Source organism: Sorex fumeus, unplaced genomic scaffold (genome assembly GCF_029834395.1).
Source record: "Sorex fumeus unplaced genomic scaffold, SorFum_2.1 ptg000001l, whole genome shotgun sequence".
Classification (NCBI taxonomy): domain Eukaryota; kingdom Metazoa; phylum Chordata; class Mammalia; order Eulipotyphla; family Soricidae; genus Sorex; species Sorex fumeus.
The window spans coordinates 1,653,494-1,671,875 of NW_026606058.1; the positions used below are offsets into that span (position 1 = coordinate 1,653,494).

At 52.2% G+C, this 18,382-nt stretch overlaps 1 protein-coding gene across 1 annotated transcript in view; it reads left to right on the plus strand.

Moving 5' to 3' along the window:
• The window catches only part of RPRD2 (regulation of nuclear pre-mRNA domain containing 2), a 68,086-nt gene extending 61,565 nt beyond the window's left edge, over positions 1–6,521 (plus strand). The window contains 2 exon segments of the mRNA XM_056119198.1: positions 2,991–5,068; positions 5,070–6,521. Of these exon segments, the coding sequence (XP_055975173.1) occupies positions 2,991–5,068; positions 5,070–5,633 (2,642 nt within the window). The 3' untranslated portion in view covers positions 5,634–6,521.
• The last annotated feature ends 11,861 nt before the right edge of the window (positions 6,522–18,382 follow it).

An 18,382-nucleotide genomic window follows, 5' to 3' on the forward strand; every position in this document is an offset into this window, starting at 1 on the left:
TTCGGACCATACCCGAGGTGTCTCTGCTCTCAGGGATCACTCCTGGTGGGGCTTGGGGATCAAATGGGGTGCTGGGGATTAAACCTGGATCATACATGTGCAAGGCGAATAGCCTACATGCTGTACTGTCATTCTGGCCCCAGGTTTGGCTTGTCGAGAGAAAAAGGTGGAAGAAAAGTAACATTTTATAGTGAGAAACTGTTTCACCTGCCAACAGAAATCTCAGTTATTGCTCAGTGGTCTTTTTGAAGAACTTACCCCACAGTCTCTGAAAGATGTGCTGAAATATCTTTTAAAAATCAGGTTAGGGGTCAGAGTGATAGCACAGTGACTACCACATTTTGCCTTGCTTGCGGCCAGCCCGGGTTCGATCCTTGGCATTCCATGTGTTCCCCCAGCCCACCAAGAGTGGTCCTTGAATGCAGAGCCAGGAGTTAAAGCCAGCTATGACCCCCCCCCCATCAAAAAAAATTGTATGATAGGCTCAGAGAGATAGCTCAATGAGCTGAGTGCCCGCTTTGCGTGTGGAAGGTTGGGTTCAATCCCAGCGTCATGTCCCCTGAGCACAGACCCAGAAGTGAGTAGACCATGAGTACTGCTGGGGATGGTCCAAATATCCAGATACAAGTTAAAAGAACTGAAATTTCAAAATCAGGGAGATGACTCAAAGAACTGGAGTTCTTGCTTTGTGTGTGTGTGTGTGTGTGTGTGTGTGTGTGTGTGTGTGTGTGTGTGTGATGTAGAGGCTTTCCAGATGACTGCTGGCCCAGTGCCCAGGGATCCTGGCTCTATTCTCGGAGATCACTCCTGGCAGTGCTGGAGAACCGTAAACGGTGCCGTGTTTGAGATTGAACCTGGATTGGCCACGTGCAAGGCAGACGCTTACCTGCGTACTTGCTTTCTGCTTTTGATGTTTTTGTTTGTTTCTTTGGTTTGGGGCCACCCCTGCAGCGCTCAGTACCTATCCTGGCCTTCCCAGAGATCACTCCTGGCGGGGCTTGGGGGACATCATGCAGAACCAGCCAGGGATTGAACTCACGTTGCCACCTGTACGTTCTCCTTGAACCAGGACTTTTTTTTTTTCTGCTTTTTGGGTCACACCCAGCGATGCTCAGGGGTTACTCCTGGCGGTGCTCTGGGGACCATATGGAATGCTGGGGATTGAACCCAGGTCGGCCATGTGCAAGGCAAACGCCCTACCCGCTGTGCTATCGCTCCAGCCCCAAACCAGGACTTTTTTTTAAAGCAGTACTAGTAATGGTTTGATCAAGTTCTGGAGGGAAAAAATTATAAAGCCAGGAAGCTATTTGGAAATGAAAGGAGATTTGGGAGGCCGGGATATAACTGTGGATGCATGCTTAAAAGTAGGGGGCCTTGGATTTGAACCTCAGCCCCAGGAAAAAAGGGTCATTCACTGAGAGCATAATGGAAACAATACTGCGGTGACATTGCTTAACAATAAAAACTCACACAACACTGAGTGCTGGTCCCGGCAGCCCCCAGTCCTGCCCTATGTGGTCCTGAAGTCCCCTAAATAAATTCCTTAAAATCTGACGGGTCAGAGCAATAGTACAGCAGGTAGGGTGTTTGCCTTGCACGCGGCCGACCCGGATTCATTCCCTGGCATCTCATATGGTCCCCCAAGCACTGCCAGGAGTAATTCCTGAGTGCAGAGCCAGGAGTAACCCCTGAGCATTGCTGGGGGTGACCCAAAAAGCAAATAAATAAAAAATAAAAACCTTACGAGAATGGGATGACCTCAAAAGTTCTCCAGATCTCAATCTTATAACAAATGAGGATTAAAGTTGAAATTTTGAGGAAATATTAACTAAGTAACATGAAATACTTTTTTCACTTTATCATGACAGAGAAGCACTTTTAATATGTCATTTAAAACCACAAATTCCATGGGGCTGGAGCAATAGCACAGCGGGTAAGGTGTTTGCCTTGCATGCAACCGACCCGGGTTCGACTCCCAGCATCCCATATGGTCCCCCAAGCACCACCAGGAGTAATTCCTGAGTGCAGAGCCAGGAATAACCCCTGTGCACCGCTGGGTGTGACCCAGAAAGCAAAAAAAAAAACCCTACAAATTCCAGGGAAGTTTTTATTTGTGAGCACAGAAATGATAGTTTCCAAAATATTATTGAACTGATGGGATATTCCATTATCTCTTTGTCAAATATTTTTCTAAAAGATTTCCTATGGGAGCAGTTTGGTGAACTACTACCTCTGTTCTCCCCCCCACCCCCCCACCCGTTATTTTTCAGTGCTTGTGAGAAAATGTTGTCTCTCAGTGAGTGGGTTCAATTGTGTCGGGGTCAAGCCAGCTAAGCTCGTGATGGGGACTGTGTTTCTAGAGGGGCCCGTGCTCTTGCCGGTCTCGTTTCATGTTGCTACTTTTCACAACCAAGAGCGATAGCTAAAAGGATTGTTTCCCCAAAGCTCACTCCAGTCTGGCACAACAGAGCAGAGTTCCTTATTCGAAGAAATCTCTGCACTTGACACGTGCTGTCTTCCGGGAATAGCGCACACACATTAGAGACAGACCGGAGGAGGAGTCTTGGACAGAGTGCCTGTGTGCATTGAGAGAATCGGTTTCACACGCCTAACACGAAGAAAGACTGGCTTAAAATGTTATTTTTGAAATGATTTCTGCTTCCTTTCTTCACTTGTCTTGTCTTGTTGAACGGTGAGTGACTCTGACGCGGAAATCTCCCCTTCCTGTTGCCCATCATTGTTCCGTGTTGGGCTTGTTCTGAGACTGTACTGGAAACGTTTTAGGTGATTTTCTGTCTTTCTAATGGTAAATAGCCCCAGTGTTTTCTGTGATATCGAGCCATTGTTTGTCTGGCCCGATCTGCCTTGTTTAAAGTGTCTCTCTGGTTCCCACTGCAGCCAGTGAGAAAATCCCATTAGCCCAACTGGTGTTTTGTTTCTCACTGAGGAAGGGAGTTTCTGTTTAAACCCTCTAATCTTTGTTTCTCCAGGCCTGTCATCTCTGCTGCAGAGTGTGACTGGGAACCCCGTTCCGGCCAGTGACTCCGCACCCCAGAGCACATTGGCTTCCCCCGCCAGCACCACCGTCCCCAGCCTCAAGGGAAGAAATCTGCCGCCCAGCACCCAGGCCTTTATGCCCAAAAGCTTCAGCTATTCTCCCAACTCCGCCGCCTCGGAAGTCTCTTCCACGTCGGCCAGCAAGGCTTCCGTGGGGCCAGGCCCCGGGCTCCTGGGCACCCCCTTCAAGCTCCCGTCCAACTCGCTGGGCTTCACCGGGCCCCATGCGACGCCCAGTGGTGCTGCGGCCCCGGCCCCGGCGGTCTCGGCGTGCCAGTCTTCGGACACCCCCAAGCCAAAGCTGGAGTCGGAGTCCACGTCCCCGAGCCTGGAGATGAAGATCCACAACTTCCTCAAGGGGAACCCGGGCTTCAGCGGCCTGAACTTGAACATCCCCATCCTGAGCAGCCTGGGGGCCAGCACCCCGGCCGAGAGCAACCCCGCCGACTTCCCGCGCGGCCCCAGCAGCGCCGCCGTGGACAACATCGACGGGACGCCTGTGCGGGACGAGCGGAGCGGGACGCCGACGCAGGACGAGATGATGGACAAGCCCGCGTCCGGCGGCGTGGACACCATGTCCCTGCTCTCGAAACTCATCAGCCCTGGCTCGTCCACGCCCAGCAGCACGCGCTCGCCGCCCCCGGGCCGGGAGGAGCCGTTTCCCCGGGAGCGCCCCAGCTCGGCGGCCCCCTTCCGCGCCTTCGGCCTGGGCGGCGAGTCCCCCTACAAGCCGCCCCCGGACGGCCTGGAGAGGCCCGCCGCGCTGATGGACGCCCCGCAGGAGAAGTTCTTCCCGGACGCGCCTTTCCAGGAGGACGAGGACTACCGGGACTTCGAGTACTCGGGCCCGCCGCCCTCTGCCATGATGAACCTGGAGAAGAAGCCGGCCAAGTCCATCCTGAAGGCCAGCAAGCTCCCGGAGGCGGCCGACTTCCAGCCCATCCTGTCCAGCTACAGCCACCGGGCGCCGGAGTTCGCGGCCAAGGCGGCCTTCCCCGCCGCCGTGCGCGCCCTCCTGGACGCCGGCGACGCCTGCGACCTCCTGGCCTCCCCGCCCGCGCTCTTCGGGCCCTTCGGCCTGCCGGGCGCCGAGCCGGGCGCCGAGCGCTCCCCGTCCCCGGGCAAGAGCGACGCCTTCTTCGGCCCCGACGCCGGCCACGGCGGCCTGGGGCTGCCCGCCAAGCCCTACCCCGAGTCCCCGCGCGCCGGCCCGCCCCGCGCGCTCTTCTCGCCGCAGGCCGCCGCGGCCGTGGACAAGGCGCTGGCCGCGGGCATCTCCTCCGCCTCGGCCGTGGAGTTCAAGAACATGCTCAAGAACGCCTCGCGCAAGCCCGCGGAGGAGCCGCTCTTCGGGCCGGGCGCGGCCGAGGGCGGGGGCCTGGGCGGCCGCGGGGCGCTGGCGCCGGAGCCCGCGCCCCCCGAGGAGCGCTTCCGCATCGAGACGCGCGTGTCGGCCGCCGGCCCGGACGCGCCCGAGGGCGCCGAGGAGAAGGGCGCGCCCATCGAGACCCTGGGCTACCGCAACGCCGCGGCCCGGAGGATGTCGGGGGAGCCCATCCAGACGGTGGAGTCGGTGCGCCTGCCCGGCAAGGGCGGCCGCGGGCACGGGCGCGAGGCGGCGCGCGGGGGCTGGTTCGAGCTGGGCGGCGCGGGCGGCGCCTTCGACAACGGGCCCGCGGGCGCCGCCGAGCTGGGGGGCGCGGGCGGCCTGGCGGGCTTCAAGGCCGCGGCCTACGCGGAGCGGGCGCCCCCCTTCCCCGAGGGCGCGGGCGGCTTCCGCGCGGGGGGCGGCGGCTTCAACTCCTCCTTCGAGCGCCGCCCGGGCCCCGGCGCCCTGGAGCCCTTCGCGCGGGAGCCCGTGGGGCCCGCGCCCCCCGCCGCCGCCGCGCCGCCCGCGGACCACGGGGGCCTCTTCCCGCGCGAGGCGCCCGCGCACCTGCCCGCCGTGGACCTGGCCGGCCCCTTCGCCAAGGAGGCCGCCCCGCCCGGGGACCACGGCGGGGTCCCCTTCGCGGCCCCGGCCCCCGCCGCCGCCGCCGCCCGGGGACCACGGCGCCGCGGGGGGCGGCGGGGTCCCCTTCGCCGCGCCGCCGCCCCCGCCGGCCGCCGTGGACCACGCCGGCGTCGTGCCCTTCCCGGCCCCGGCCCTGGCCGAGCACGGGGTGGCGGGCGCGGTGGCGGCGCTCTTCCCCAAGGACCACGGGGCCCTCCTGCCCGGGGCCCTGGCCGAGCATTTCGGGGTGCTGGCCGGCCCCAGGGACCACGCGGCGCCCGCCCAGCGGGACCTCAACGGCCCGGGGCTGGGCCGCGCGCGCGAGGCCCTGAGCCTGCCCGCCCACTCCCTGGAGCACTTGGGCGCGGGCACGACCGGCAGCAGCGCGCCCCTGGGCCCCTCCCACAGAGACACCCTGAGCCGCAGCGGCATGCTCCTGCGGAACCCCCGGCCCGACTTCCGGCCGCGGGAGCCTTTCGTCGGCAGAGACCCCTTCCACAGCCTCAAGAGACCCCGGCCGCCCTTCGCCCGGGGCCCGCCGTTCTTTGCACCAAAACGCCCGTTCTTCCCTCCCAGGTACTGACGGGAGCGAGCGGTCTAGAGAGCATTGCCAGTAGGAGTTTGGTTTCCGGTTCCTTTTGTTTCCCGGCTTTGTTTTTGGTTGATAGGACGTAAGGGCCTCCTCCCTCCTGGGGCGGACGTGGTCAGTGCTCACGTTCCACTCTCGTCCAGTCGCCCGCCTCCTGCCGCACCTGCCTGCCCGCCACACCGGAGTGGTCCCTGTTTCTAACGGGGGGTGTCGGGGAGCCCGCAGAGAGACACGACCAGCCTCTCTGCGCGGCCAGGATCGGGGGGCAGGAGAATGACGTCTTTTGTCCAGCTGTGGAAGAGTCTCACATCTGAAATAAAACGTCTGCCAGTGCAGAAAACGATGCGTTCGATGTTGGGGTGTTCTTTGGGGCTTGGCTCTCAAGCAGCAAGTGGACGGGCACTGCCTGTCTGTCTGCTCTCCAGCCTAGTGGCCAGCCACCGGCCGGTCCCTCCCTTCCCTGCGTGTCTGCCGGGGCAGGAGGGGTGGCCGGGGGGAAATGTGGGAGACTCGGGTCTGTTTTGCTTTGCCTTGTTTTGTTTCACTTTAAAGCCTTGTCAAAATCGAGTCCTTTCTCCTTGGCTTTTTTTTTCCCCCAACCACCCACTTCTAAAGTATCATCCGGCGGTAAAACTCGGGGAGCTGAAGCCTCCTCCTGTGCTAGTGTGAAAGTTCCTTCTCCTTGGGGTGCCGGGGAGGACACTGAATTGAACTGAGGGTTTCCGGAAGCAGCAGCAGTTAGAGGGGGGGACCAGTTGTGGCTGACGCACCTGCCTGGCCCTCGAGTACCAGGTGGCTCCTTCCCGTGTGTCTCTTTCTCTGTTTCCCTTAGACTTTGGTGAAAATCCCTGGGACTGATGATTGCCACAAAGGTGCTCTGAAATTCCCTCCCTGGATTCCACCTCACTGGGAGACATTTGAGCACAGCCCTACCCGGTGGGCGAGGGCGCTGGAACCCAGTGGGGAGCCCGTTGCCTTCTTTGATCTTCCTTCTGCCCGTGCCACGTCCTGTTATTCCTGATCTTTCGAGGACGAGGCTCAGCAGCGGCTCTGCATGACCTTCATGTGCAGATGTACCTTGGTGATAAGTAGCGCTTAGTTGCATCCAAACGGGGACAGGCTGGAGGTGACTACAAATCCACCCACCTCACTCATGTCCACTCCCAGCAGGAAATGATGGCTCTGCCCTTAGTCATTTTACTCGGAAAAAAGTGCTTTTCTTCTCCCACGGCACTGGGAAGGAAACCACTGCGCTGTGTTTGTATCTGTATCTCGGGCCACAGAAAAGCAAACGTCGTTTGACTGCTTTCTGTTGTTTGATAGTGACCCCTAAGCTGCATCCTGTTAGCCTCCCTCTGGACGAATAAACAGCACGTGCTGCATTACTGGGGTGTCGGAGCAAGTTCGATCTTGCCTCCAGCTTGTCAGATTACTACTCTAGGAAGTTCAGGCTGCTTCTGGGTTCCTCCAGTGGAATACGACGGTCGGAGGTGGGGGCGAGGTCGCGACAGAAGGTGATTTCTCTGTCTCAGACTAAACTCGCTTTCCAGAAACAGCACCCGGAACCAGGTGCGCACTCAGCAGCTGAGGGCTTCCGTGTGTTTATTCCACGTTACTTTTGCGGGTTTCTGTGTGTTCCGTGGTAGAACGCTGCACTTGTTCGTGGACTCATCTCCCTAATGTGTTTCTGATCTTAAGCCAAATGTTGCTTCTTTGAGTTTGTCGAGCCTTACCGTTCTCTCCATGAAAATGTGTGCTGCCACGACCTTCTATATAACGAGGTAGGAGAGAGAGGGTGGAAAAGAAAAGAGACGGTCAAGCAAAGCTGAGTCCGAAGACGTTTGTTCAGGGGAGAGGGGGAGGGGAGGGCGGTGAGAATTCTATTCTGCTGAAAACTATTGATAGATTTTTGCCCCCAGAAATTAAGTGAAATATTTTTTACTCTAGAATAAAAGAATGTGAATTCTTTCTGCTGCTCTTGTTTAAGCTGAAAGTAGTGTTTACTTGAAAAAGCTCTCTGACCATTTGAATTTGTCAGAAAATGTGGGGATAAGAGGAAAGTGGCTTCCTGAGTGTCGGACAGGGTAATTATCCTCAAAATAATTATCCTCAAAAAAGCATGAAAGGAAGAACTGGTGTAGTTTAAAAAATGGACTTTTATGAGTTGGGGGTGGGGTGGGGGGAGTGTTGGGGTTTTTTTGTTTGTTTTTGTATTTTTGGCGTGTGGAAGATTTTATTTTTTAAGCCACAGAATCCTTGGTGTGTTTGTTTCAGAGTGGACGTGAGGATTTGTATGTGACTCTTGGCTATTAACTTCTAGGATACCTGTCTGCAGTCAGTCAGATGACAATGTACATATGTGATATAGTACAACAAAAAAAAGAATTCTGGTCTTCATAACATGAAACAAAGGGGGTTTTATTCTTTCTGTGTCTGTGATTTAAAACTCACTCAATGACTTTTGTATTTCAACCTGAGTTTAAAACAATAAACAAGCTATTTTTTAAAGAAAGCATCACACAGTGTGTCTTAGCAAGGACATGATTCACAAGTGCAGGCTGTGAGAAGTGGGTGCTCGGGGTGCCGGTGCTCACTGTGACACGAAGACAGGAGCGGTGGGCGTGCGTGCCCTGGGCCCTGCCCCCAGTGACTTAGTATCAGAACCAGCCTTGAGTTTCTCCAGCGCAGAGATATGACCTCTCTTCTCTTCCCTGCTTCCCCAAAGTTGTCAGTAAACAGAGTCTGGCTTTATTCTAGGAAGGTTCAAATGGGCTGCTGGCTGGACTTCGATTTCTGGTCCCAGGAATACTGTGTATGAACTTGATGGTACAGCAGACCTGTCTGGCTGATGCCAATCTGTACTGCTTCCTCATTGCAGATAAACTTATTCCTGAAGTTATTGGTTCATGCAGAACTAAGCTTCAGCTGATACTGTTTTGAAGCTGCTGTACGATACTTCTCCACCCCGGCTATTTTTTTTCTCCCCCCCCGCCCCTTTTACAAGCCCCCCCCCCATTTTTTTTTCACATGAGTAAGGTCACTGTTAAGATAAAAATTAGATCTGTCGGGTTAATATAGTCTCATGTGTTCAGTATGGAAAGCAAGTCCTGGCTCCAGGGGGGTCAACAATGAAATCCTTTTGAAATGTGTATTAATACCATTTAATAAAATAACAAATTCTAAAGGTTTGATATTTTTCTTTGAGATGTGGGGCTTGGACCGAGGGCCTCTGATATTTCTGGTGAGTGCGAATAGGAGACGCCGCCTCGCAGAGCCGAATCTACTACTTGGTGGAGCAAGCCTGGATTCGGAAACCCTCCGTGTTGTCCACCCAAAATCCTTTGTGACTCCAGGGCCGAAGGCAAAACCAGCTCCAGAGATCAGAAAGGAAAGGCTGGATCTCTCTCTCACGATCTGTTTGTGCTGGAGTTTCGTCAAAGTCGGGAAGGCCTGCGCGTCTCTGAGGCACACAGGGGGCCCCACAGACCACCCGTCTTGTCCTTTCCTTGGGTCTACTTGCGTTTCCCCCTCCAGTTATTTCCCTCACTTTTTTCCCCCTTTTAAATCTTTGTCCCTGGTACTGCTTTCTGTTTTCCAGTTCAATAAAGTCTGGTTGCCTTTGTTGTCGGTTCCCTTTTCCACTCTCCCGTTGATCTTGTCCAGCCGTCTCCTGATTCCTGCACTCAGTGTCACTAAAGGCCGCCGAACCTCTTTGATGCTTTGTCTAACTCCGATCTGAAAGGACTGCCGGCGACTATGCCATGTTATGATGTTCCTGGAGTGGATTATACCATGTGCATTTATAATCTTATGGCTTCCAAGAGTGTTTCCATTGCAAGCAAAGGACTCTTGAAAGCAAGAGTTGAACTGGGGGGTCGCGCTGTCAGGAACCTCTTGGCACAGTTATCTACCCACATCTGCCTTCTCGCTGGACGTTGGTGATTTTTCACAGACACTGCCTAATTTGGTCTCCTACCCCATTCCAGTGAGATTTAATAAAAGGAATGTGGACTGTAAAGGGACAGTCACTGCATGTTGGCCACGCCTAGGTCACTGGCCAAATAGAATGTTCTAGATAGCCTAGAGTACGTGAAGATACACACATGTGTCACTAGACACCTGAACACGCCCAGTGGGAGTGAGTTCTTTGCTGACTGACTGTGGGATCTGGCCGTCTCTTGGTGCTTCTTGGTTTCCCCACCCAGATCTTGCTTCGACTCCTCACCGCCGCCTCAGAAAGCATCAGCTCCCAGGCTCCTCGTCTGCCTTCCTGCGTGTAGACTCCCTAGAGTGTGGTTTCAGCTAATCTTGTATATGAGTTACCCCCTCAGGGATGCAGACACAATAACTCACTGCCTTTAGGTTTTGGGGTGTTGGGGTGTTGGTCATACTTGTTTATGAGTAACAGGGCAGGTTCAGTCAGCTGCTCTTCACAATGACTGAGTAATAACTCAGGACTGTATAGACAGACCTCAGAATAGGCAAGCCTCAGAGAGGGAGACCCACCTTGAAGTACTGAAGTTAATATCCTATTTTCCCTACCCCCATCCAAACAGAGTGAAAGGAAAAAAAAAAAAAACCTTAGTTAAAAGTTTGAGGTGAGGGGGCTGGAGCGATAGCACAGCGGGTAGGGTGTTTGCCTTGCACGCGGCCAACCCAGGTTCGATTCCCAGCATCCCATATGGTCCCCTGAGCACCACCAGGAGTAATTCCTGAGTGCATGAACCAGGAGTAATTCCTGAGTGCATGAACCAGGAGTAATTCCTGAGTGCATGAACCAGGAGTAATTCCTGAGTGCATGAACCAGGAGTAATTCCTGAGTGCATGAACCAGGAGTAATTCCTGAGTGCATGAACCAGGAGTAACCCCTGTGCATTGCCAGGTGTGACCCCAAAAGCAAAAAAATAAAAGTTTGAGGTGACCGGTGTAAGAAGGTAGATTTATGAAGCAATGAGTATTGCAGACATCATGTATATTCTTCCATTCTTTTGTTCTCAAGGCAAGAGCCCAAGCTGAGATGTGGGTGGAAGGGGCAACAGATGGCAAAGACTGCAGCCTTTGTGTCAAGAGTGTGCGGGCTAAGCCACTGTAGCCCGGGTCTGTTGGGTTCATAGCAAGTGTTAGAGCACTTCGCTTCCTTCTTTCCATTGCAGTCTTTTAAAGAATTTTCTTAGTCCTGGGGTCAGGGAGATGGCATGAGTGGTAGCTCTGCTGCCCGAGTGTGACACCAACCTGCCCGTCCTAGCTCAGGTACCTGCCCTTTGCCTCTGCCCCAGGGCCACTGGGTGGCCCCGATTTCAAACTCGCAATTCCTTGTGTTCGTTCCTGGAAGAGAGAGCTCGAAGCTTCCCACGTTCTCAGGTCTTCCCGTTGAAGTGAACAGAAAATCAGAGCTGTCTTCTGCAGTCATTCCCTCTCACCCAAAAACCTGCACCCTTGACAACTGTGAGGGCCCCATCGTACCTGGTCGGCCAGTGATGCAGGGTTTTAAACAAAAAAGGTTTTGTTTAAAGTCTTGGCTACTGGGTCCTGTGGACCACTGTGAGCCACCCAGTGCTTGCGAGAACGTGGCTCTCAGCAGCAGCCTCTGCCACTGGCCCCGCGCCCCTCGCTCCTCGGAGATATCCCTGCATCTGACCTTGACCTGGCCACCAGGTTCTTCTGAAAGCCGGGTGGAGAGCCTGCTTTGACAGCTCATGACCTGGAATCCTTCCTGAAGGGGAATCTAGTTCAAGATTTAGGTGAGCCTAAGGCTTTGTTTTTACAGTCAAGTAGATTTAGCCTAAGCACTTGCTAGGAAGCGTTCTTAACTCTGCAAATTGGCTGGCTTTCTCCTATTGTGGCCTCTAGGAGCAATATTGGAGAGCTTGGCCTCATCCTAGATCTTGAGGGCATTTTTTAGGAAAGAATCTATTGGATCGCTCCATTCTGTAATGGCCCACTTCCCGGATTTTCTACATTGAGATGCATAATTTCGTTTATCTTATGAGATTCTACATTCATGTATATTCTTTTTTGGGGGGGGGCACACCGGCTATGCTCAGGGACTATTTCTGGCTCTGCACTCAGGAATTACTCCCAGTGGTGCTCCAAGAACCATATGAGATGCCAGGGTCATATGGTCAGATGTCAGGGTCCTGGTCAGCAGCAAATGCCCTACCTGCTGTACTATCACTCTGATCCCAAATACTTCTTAAGTTTAAAAAAAAGGGGGGGGGGTCTGGAGCAATAGTACAGCAGATAGGGCACTTACCTTGCACATGGCTGACCCGGGTTTGATCCTTGGCATTCCATATGGTTCTCTGAGCCCTGCCAGGAGTAAGCCCGCGGCACCACCATGTGTCGCTTCCCCCCAAAAAATACATATATTTCAAAAACACTTGCACAGGGCTGACCTGATTTCCATCTCTGGCACCACATATGGTCCCTTGAGCACCACCAGGATTGATCCCTAGGTACAGGGGGCTGGAGCAATAGTACAGCGGGTCGGGCGTTTGCCTTACACACGGCCGACCTGGGTTCGATCCTCGGCATCCCATACAGTCCCCCCAAGCACCGCCAGGAGTAATTCCTGAGTGTAAAGCCAGGAGTAATTTCTGTGCATGGCCAGGAGTGATCCACAAAAGCAAAACTTAAAAACAAAAAACCGATCCCTGGGTACCAGTGGTCGTGGCTAAACCCAACCACTGTGCCATCTGTTTACTTTTCTGACCATTGTCACCTGGCTAGTTCTTTACGCCTTTTAAAAGTAGTTGGTGGTCTGGTCAGAGAGTACAGTGGGTAAAGCACTCCCCTTGCATGCAGCAGACCCACGTATGATCCCCGGCATTTAATATGGTCCCCTGAGCACTGTCAGGAGTGATTTCTGAGTGCAGAGCAGCAATAAGTCCAGGGTTACAATGTTTGGTGGTCATTCCTAACGGTGCTTGAGGGTACCGTGCAGTACCTGGGACCATACCTAGGGACCTGCATGCTCTGCCCATCAAGCTACTTGCCAGCTAATGGAGTGTGTTTCTCTTTTATTGTTTTTCTCTTTAATATTTTTATGTGAGGGAGGATGCCAGATATCAAACCCAGGACCTTTTATATACAAGGCACAAGCCACATTCCAGCCCACTGAATTTTTACATGTAGCTTGAGGCTAAAACAAACATGGGCCCAGGCCCAGATGGATTCACTAGCGAATTCTTCCAAACATTTAAAGAAGACCTGTTGTCAGTTCTCCTCAAGCTTTTCCAGGAAATTGAAAAAAACAGGAACTCTCCCAAACAGTTTCTATGAGGCACATATCTCCCTAATACCAAAAGCAAACAAAGACACCACTACAAAGAAAATTACAGGCCAATATCTCTAACAAACATGGATGCGAAGATCCTCAACAAAATATTAGCAAATAGAATCCAACAACTCATCGAAAAGATCATACACCATGACCAAGTGCGATTCATCCCAGGAATGCAAGGATTCCCGGGATGAATCGGAAATCAATTTGGAACTCAACATAATCCATCATATCAACAAAAGTAAAGATAAAAACTATATGATCATATCAATAGATGCAGAGAAAGCATTTGACAAGATCCATCACCCATTTATGATGAAAACTCTCACCAAAATGGGCTTAGAAGGAACTTTCCTCAAGATAACCAAAGCCATCTATGACAAACCTACGGCAAGCATTATACTCGATGGGGAAAAACTAAGGGCCTTCCCTCTAAGATCAGGGACAAGAGAAGGATGCCCACTCTCGCCACTTCTGTTCAATATAGTATTGGAAGTACTTGCCATAGCAGCTAGGCAAGAAAAAGATATTCAGGGCATCCAGATAGGAAAGGAAGAAATCAAGCTCTCACTATTCGCAGATGATATGATACTATATCTAGAGAATCCTAAAGCCTCTACCAAGAAACTCCTAGAAACAATAGACTTGTACAGTAAAGTCGCAGGCTATATACCCAAAAATCCATGGCCTTCCTATACGCAAATAATGAGAGAGAGGAAAGAGACATGAAAAAAAAAAATCCTGTTCACAATCATGCCCCAGAAAATCAAGTACCTTGGAATCAGCCTAACTAAGGAGGTAAAGGACCTCTACAAAGAAAACTACAAAATGCTACTCCACAAAGTAAAAGAGGACATGAGAAAATGGAAACATTTCCTGCTTATGGATAGGAAGAATTAACATTGCCAAAATGGCAATACTCCCCCAAGGCACTATACAGATTAAATATGATCCCTATAAGGATACTCATGAAATTCTTCAAAGAAATGGATCAAGCACTCCTAAAAATTCATTTGGAACAACAAACTCTCACGAATAGCTAAAGCAATTCTTGGGGAAAAGACAATGGGAGGCATCACCCTCCCCAACCTCAAACTCTACTACAAAGCAATAACAATTAAAACAGCATGGTACTGGAACAAGGGCAGAACCACAGACCAATGGAATGGGGTGGAATATCCCTACACACAGCCCCAAGTGTTTGAACATCTAATCTTTGATAAAGGGAGCAAGAAATGTGAAGTGGAGCAAGGAAAGCCTCTTTAACAAGTGGTGCTGGCATAACTGGACAACCACTTGCAAAAAATGGGCTCAGACCTCGACTTAACACCATGCACAAAAGTCAGATCAAAATGGATTAAAGACCTCAACATTAGAGCAGAACCCATAAGGTACATTGAAGACAATGTCGGTGAAACCCTCCACGATATTGAGGCTAACCGTGTCTTCAAAGATGACATGCCACTGACCAACCAAGTGGAAACAGAGATAAACAAATGGGACTATATTAAACTAAGAAGCTTCTGCACCGCAAAAGATACAGTGACCAGGGCTGGAGCAATAGCACAGCGGGTAGAGCGTTTGCCTTGCACGTGGTCGACCCAGGTTTGATTCCCAGCACCCCATATGGTCCCCTGAGCACTGCCAGGAGTAATTCCTGAGTGCATGAGCCAGTAGTAACCCCTGTGCATCGCTGGGTGTGACCAAAAAGAAAAAAGTTTGTTTTTTCATTTTTTAGTTTAGGGTATCTTGATAATGAAGTGGCACTGTAGCACTGTCCTCCCGTTGTTCATCAACTTGCTCGAGCGGGCCCAGTAACATTGTGAGTCTTGTTACTGATCACAGATCACAGATCATCCTGTTATTCGTCGATTGCCTCAAGCAGGCCCCAGTAACGTCTCCTTCATCCCAGCCCTGAGATTATATTCAAGGCTCTTTAGGAGAATGAGACCCATCATTGTTACTGGTATTTGGCATATTGGGTACGACACAGGGAGTTTGCCAGACTCTGCCGTGTGGGCAGGTTACATTTGGTAGCCTGCCAGTTTGTCAAAGTAGGAATGAGATGTCATAATAAGATGTCGCGCGGCTGACTCTCACTGATAAGTAAAACTGAGAATTTCCTAAAATTTTATTTTTGGTTTTTGGGCCACACCCGGCGGTGCTGGGGTTTAGTCGAGGCTCTGCACTCCAAGATCACTCCTGGCAGGGCTCCAAGAATCATACAGGGTGCGAAGATTGAACCAGGTCACCATGTGCAAAGCAAGTGCCCGACCTGCTGTGCTGTCACCCCGGCCCCAGATCTTGTTTTTTATCTCAAGAATACTAGATGAGGGGCTGGAGAGATAGCACAGCGGGTAGGGCGTTTGCCTTGCACGCAGCCGACCCAGGTTCGATTCCCAGCATCCCGTAGGATCCCCTGAGCACTGCCAGGAGTAATTCCTGAGTGCATGAGCCAGGAGTAACCCCTGAGCATCGCCGGGTGTGACCCAAAAAGCAAAAAAAAAAAAAAGAATACTAGGTGAGACACCTCTTTTCTTGACTTACTGTTCCCATTCTTTCCGCCCCGTATCTAAGGCCTCCTGCCGTAAGTCACTGTGGGCTGTCTGGGAGAGAAGAAAAATCTGGGTGATGCAGCCAGAGCCGTCAGCCAGGCCTGGCACGCACAGCGCAGCCTACTGTGAGTTTGACTTCTCTCATCTTCAACTGAGCGTGAGAAAGCTTCACTTGCCAGGGTGGTTGGTGGTCGAACTTAACTAGGTGGGGCCGGCACACAGCACACAGGCTGTTGGTGGTAGTCTGTGGAAAAGAGCAGAGAGAGACATTCTGAAGCAGACAAATGAAGTGCGGCCCGGTGATGGCTGGCCGCTCAGAGCCCTGCTGATGTCAGCATGTGTCTAAGGGTGAGTCCGGCAGCTGCTCTCACCGCCTACACAGGGCCCTGCCAGCCTGAGAAGGGCACCAGGTGGAGCGACCAAAGAATCCGTGGAGTCAGTGCAGTGATTAGTACATTCCTAATCCCCTGAGCACCCACCATTTCTGCCGGTAACGCTTCCTTATCCTTTCTGGCGCAGGCTGCAGCCTGCTTCACATTTTCTGAGTGCTGTCTTATTTGATTTCGTTTTATTGGTCACACCCAGTGATGCTCAGGAGTTGCTCCTGGCCCTGCACTCGGGAATTACTCCTCAGGAGCCTGGGGGAAACGTGGGTTACTGAGGATCCTGTCCTGGTAGGTGGGGTTCAAGGCAGTTGCCTTATTTCCTTTCGGTAACAGTGTCGCAAACCATTCTGCAAAGAGAGGTGGGGGTGGAGAGAGAGAGAGGGAGAGGGAGAGGGAGGAGGAGAGGAAAAGAGAAGAAATACGGCCCAGTGATAGAGAGCGGATAGGGCGTTTTTGCCTTGTATGCAGCTGACGGATTTGATCCCCGATCCCATCTGGTCCCCTGCGCACTACCAGGAGTAACTCCTGAGTATCACCGGGTGGGACCCAAAAAGCCAAAAATCAAAAAGGAAAAGGAAAAGTGTCTGCCGTAGAGGCAGGAAACTGGGGACTCTGGTGGCACTAAATGTACACTGTTAAAGGGACCCGTGTTGGAACATTGCACGGCTGAGATCTAATCATGAACAACTTTGTAACTCTGTTTCTCACTGTGATTCCATAATTTAAAAAAAAAAATAGAAAAAAAATGTCATTGTCTCCCACCCCCACATCATCTTCTTCAATAGCCTGTTTCCTTGTGTATTTTGGGGTGTCTGACATACCAGGAGGCTGAGGCGAGGTCCAGAATGGTGCCTGGGACAGTGACCACCTGCTGCATCCCAACTGACCGTCTGGCTCAGGGGACACCTGCACTAAACAGCTTCTCCAGCAGGTTTTCCTTGGCTACTCTGATTCCATCCCATTTGGGCTACAGGTGTGGGCCGGGGCCCTCAGAGCTGCCCTGCTGTCCCACTTTACTCCAAATCCAACTAGGTTTTCTTTTCCTTTCTTTCTTTTTTCTTTCTGTTTTTTGGGCCACTCCTGGAGGTACTCAGGGATCACTCCTGGCGGGGCTCAGGAGACCATATGGGATGCCGGGGACTGAACCCAGGTTGGATGCATGCAAGGAAAGCACCCTACCCTCTCTACTACCTCTCCAGCCCCTTCATCTTAGTTTTGTTTGGGGGCTACTCACAGGTCTGTGGTCAATCCTGCTGGTGCTTGGGACCATGTAGTGGCAGGGGCCATACCCAGGCCTCCCACATGCACAGGCTGTGTTCAGCACTTGGCACATCTCTCTGCCCCTCTGCCCAGGTTCTGATTTTTATTGTGTAAAGTAAATGAGATATTCCGGTGCCAGAGAGAGCACACAGTGCCAAGCACGTGGCTTTGACCTGGCACTGCTGGTTTCCTGAGCACAACCAGGAGCAATCCCGACCGGACACAGAGCTGGAAATAGCTCCCGAGTACCTCTGGGTGTGACCCATAAGCAACCAAATACATCCACCTAATGCTGGTTCCTAGGCAGAGAAGGGAGAAGGGGAGAGGAAACAGCTAAAGAAGGAAGGAAAGGCACAGCAAAAGCACAGGTAGGAAGAAAGGAATAAAATGTTTGCGGGTCAGTAGCACTTTCTGCAGTGATGGGAGTGAATCATGAATAAACTTTTTGTCTGCCTTTTGGGCAATACCAGAAATACTTGGGGACCACACATGCTGTCCAGGGTTTGTCTCCAGGCCTCCAGTTTGCTTGATCTTGCCTTTGGGCCATCTCCCCAGCAATGAGGAACTTTGAGGAGAGTCTGGTGTGGTCGAAACACACATGGGTTCAGTATGGACTCGCTTCTCTGGCCTTCACTCACACCTGTAGATTTCTGAGGTCTCTGGGCCCCGCTGAAGCACCGTGCATATGAAGAGATTCCAAAAGAACTTTTTTTGCAGGTGTCTTTGCTCCTGGCTCTATTATATTTATTTCTTCTTCTAAGAGTCTGTTAGTGTCCCCAAAGCAGCCTGTCACTTAAAATAGACTCAAAGACTGGGTTGATACTACTACTATTCTCATTTTGTAGGTAGATGGAAAAATGAAAGAAAGAAATGAAGCGATCTGTCCAAAATGACGTAGTAAATGGCAGGCGTAGGAGTTACTGTGCTTGCTTCCAAAGTCTGGCTAGTAAAGTATAAAAGAAAAATCTTTTTTAGCCAAACAAGCAAAAAAACGTTTTTGTGCAGAACTCAGAATTTCAACTTTTTGTTGTTGTTTTGGGGGCACACCTGGCGATGCCAACGACTGACCAGGGTTGGCTGCGTGCAAAGCAAGCGCCCTCCCCGCTATCCTATCGCTCAGTTCCCAGAATTTCCATTTTTTGTTTTTGGAGGTCATCTCCGTATTAGTTACCATCGGGGCTGCACAACTTCCAAACCAGAAGTGTCGGAGAGTTCCCTTCCCGGCCCACAATCCTTAATCACTTGATCCCCCGTTATTCA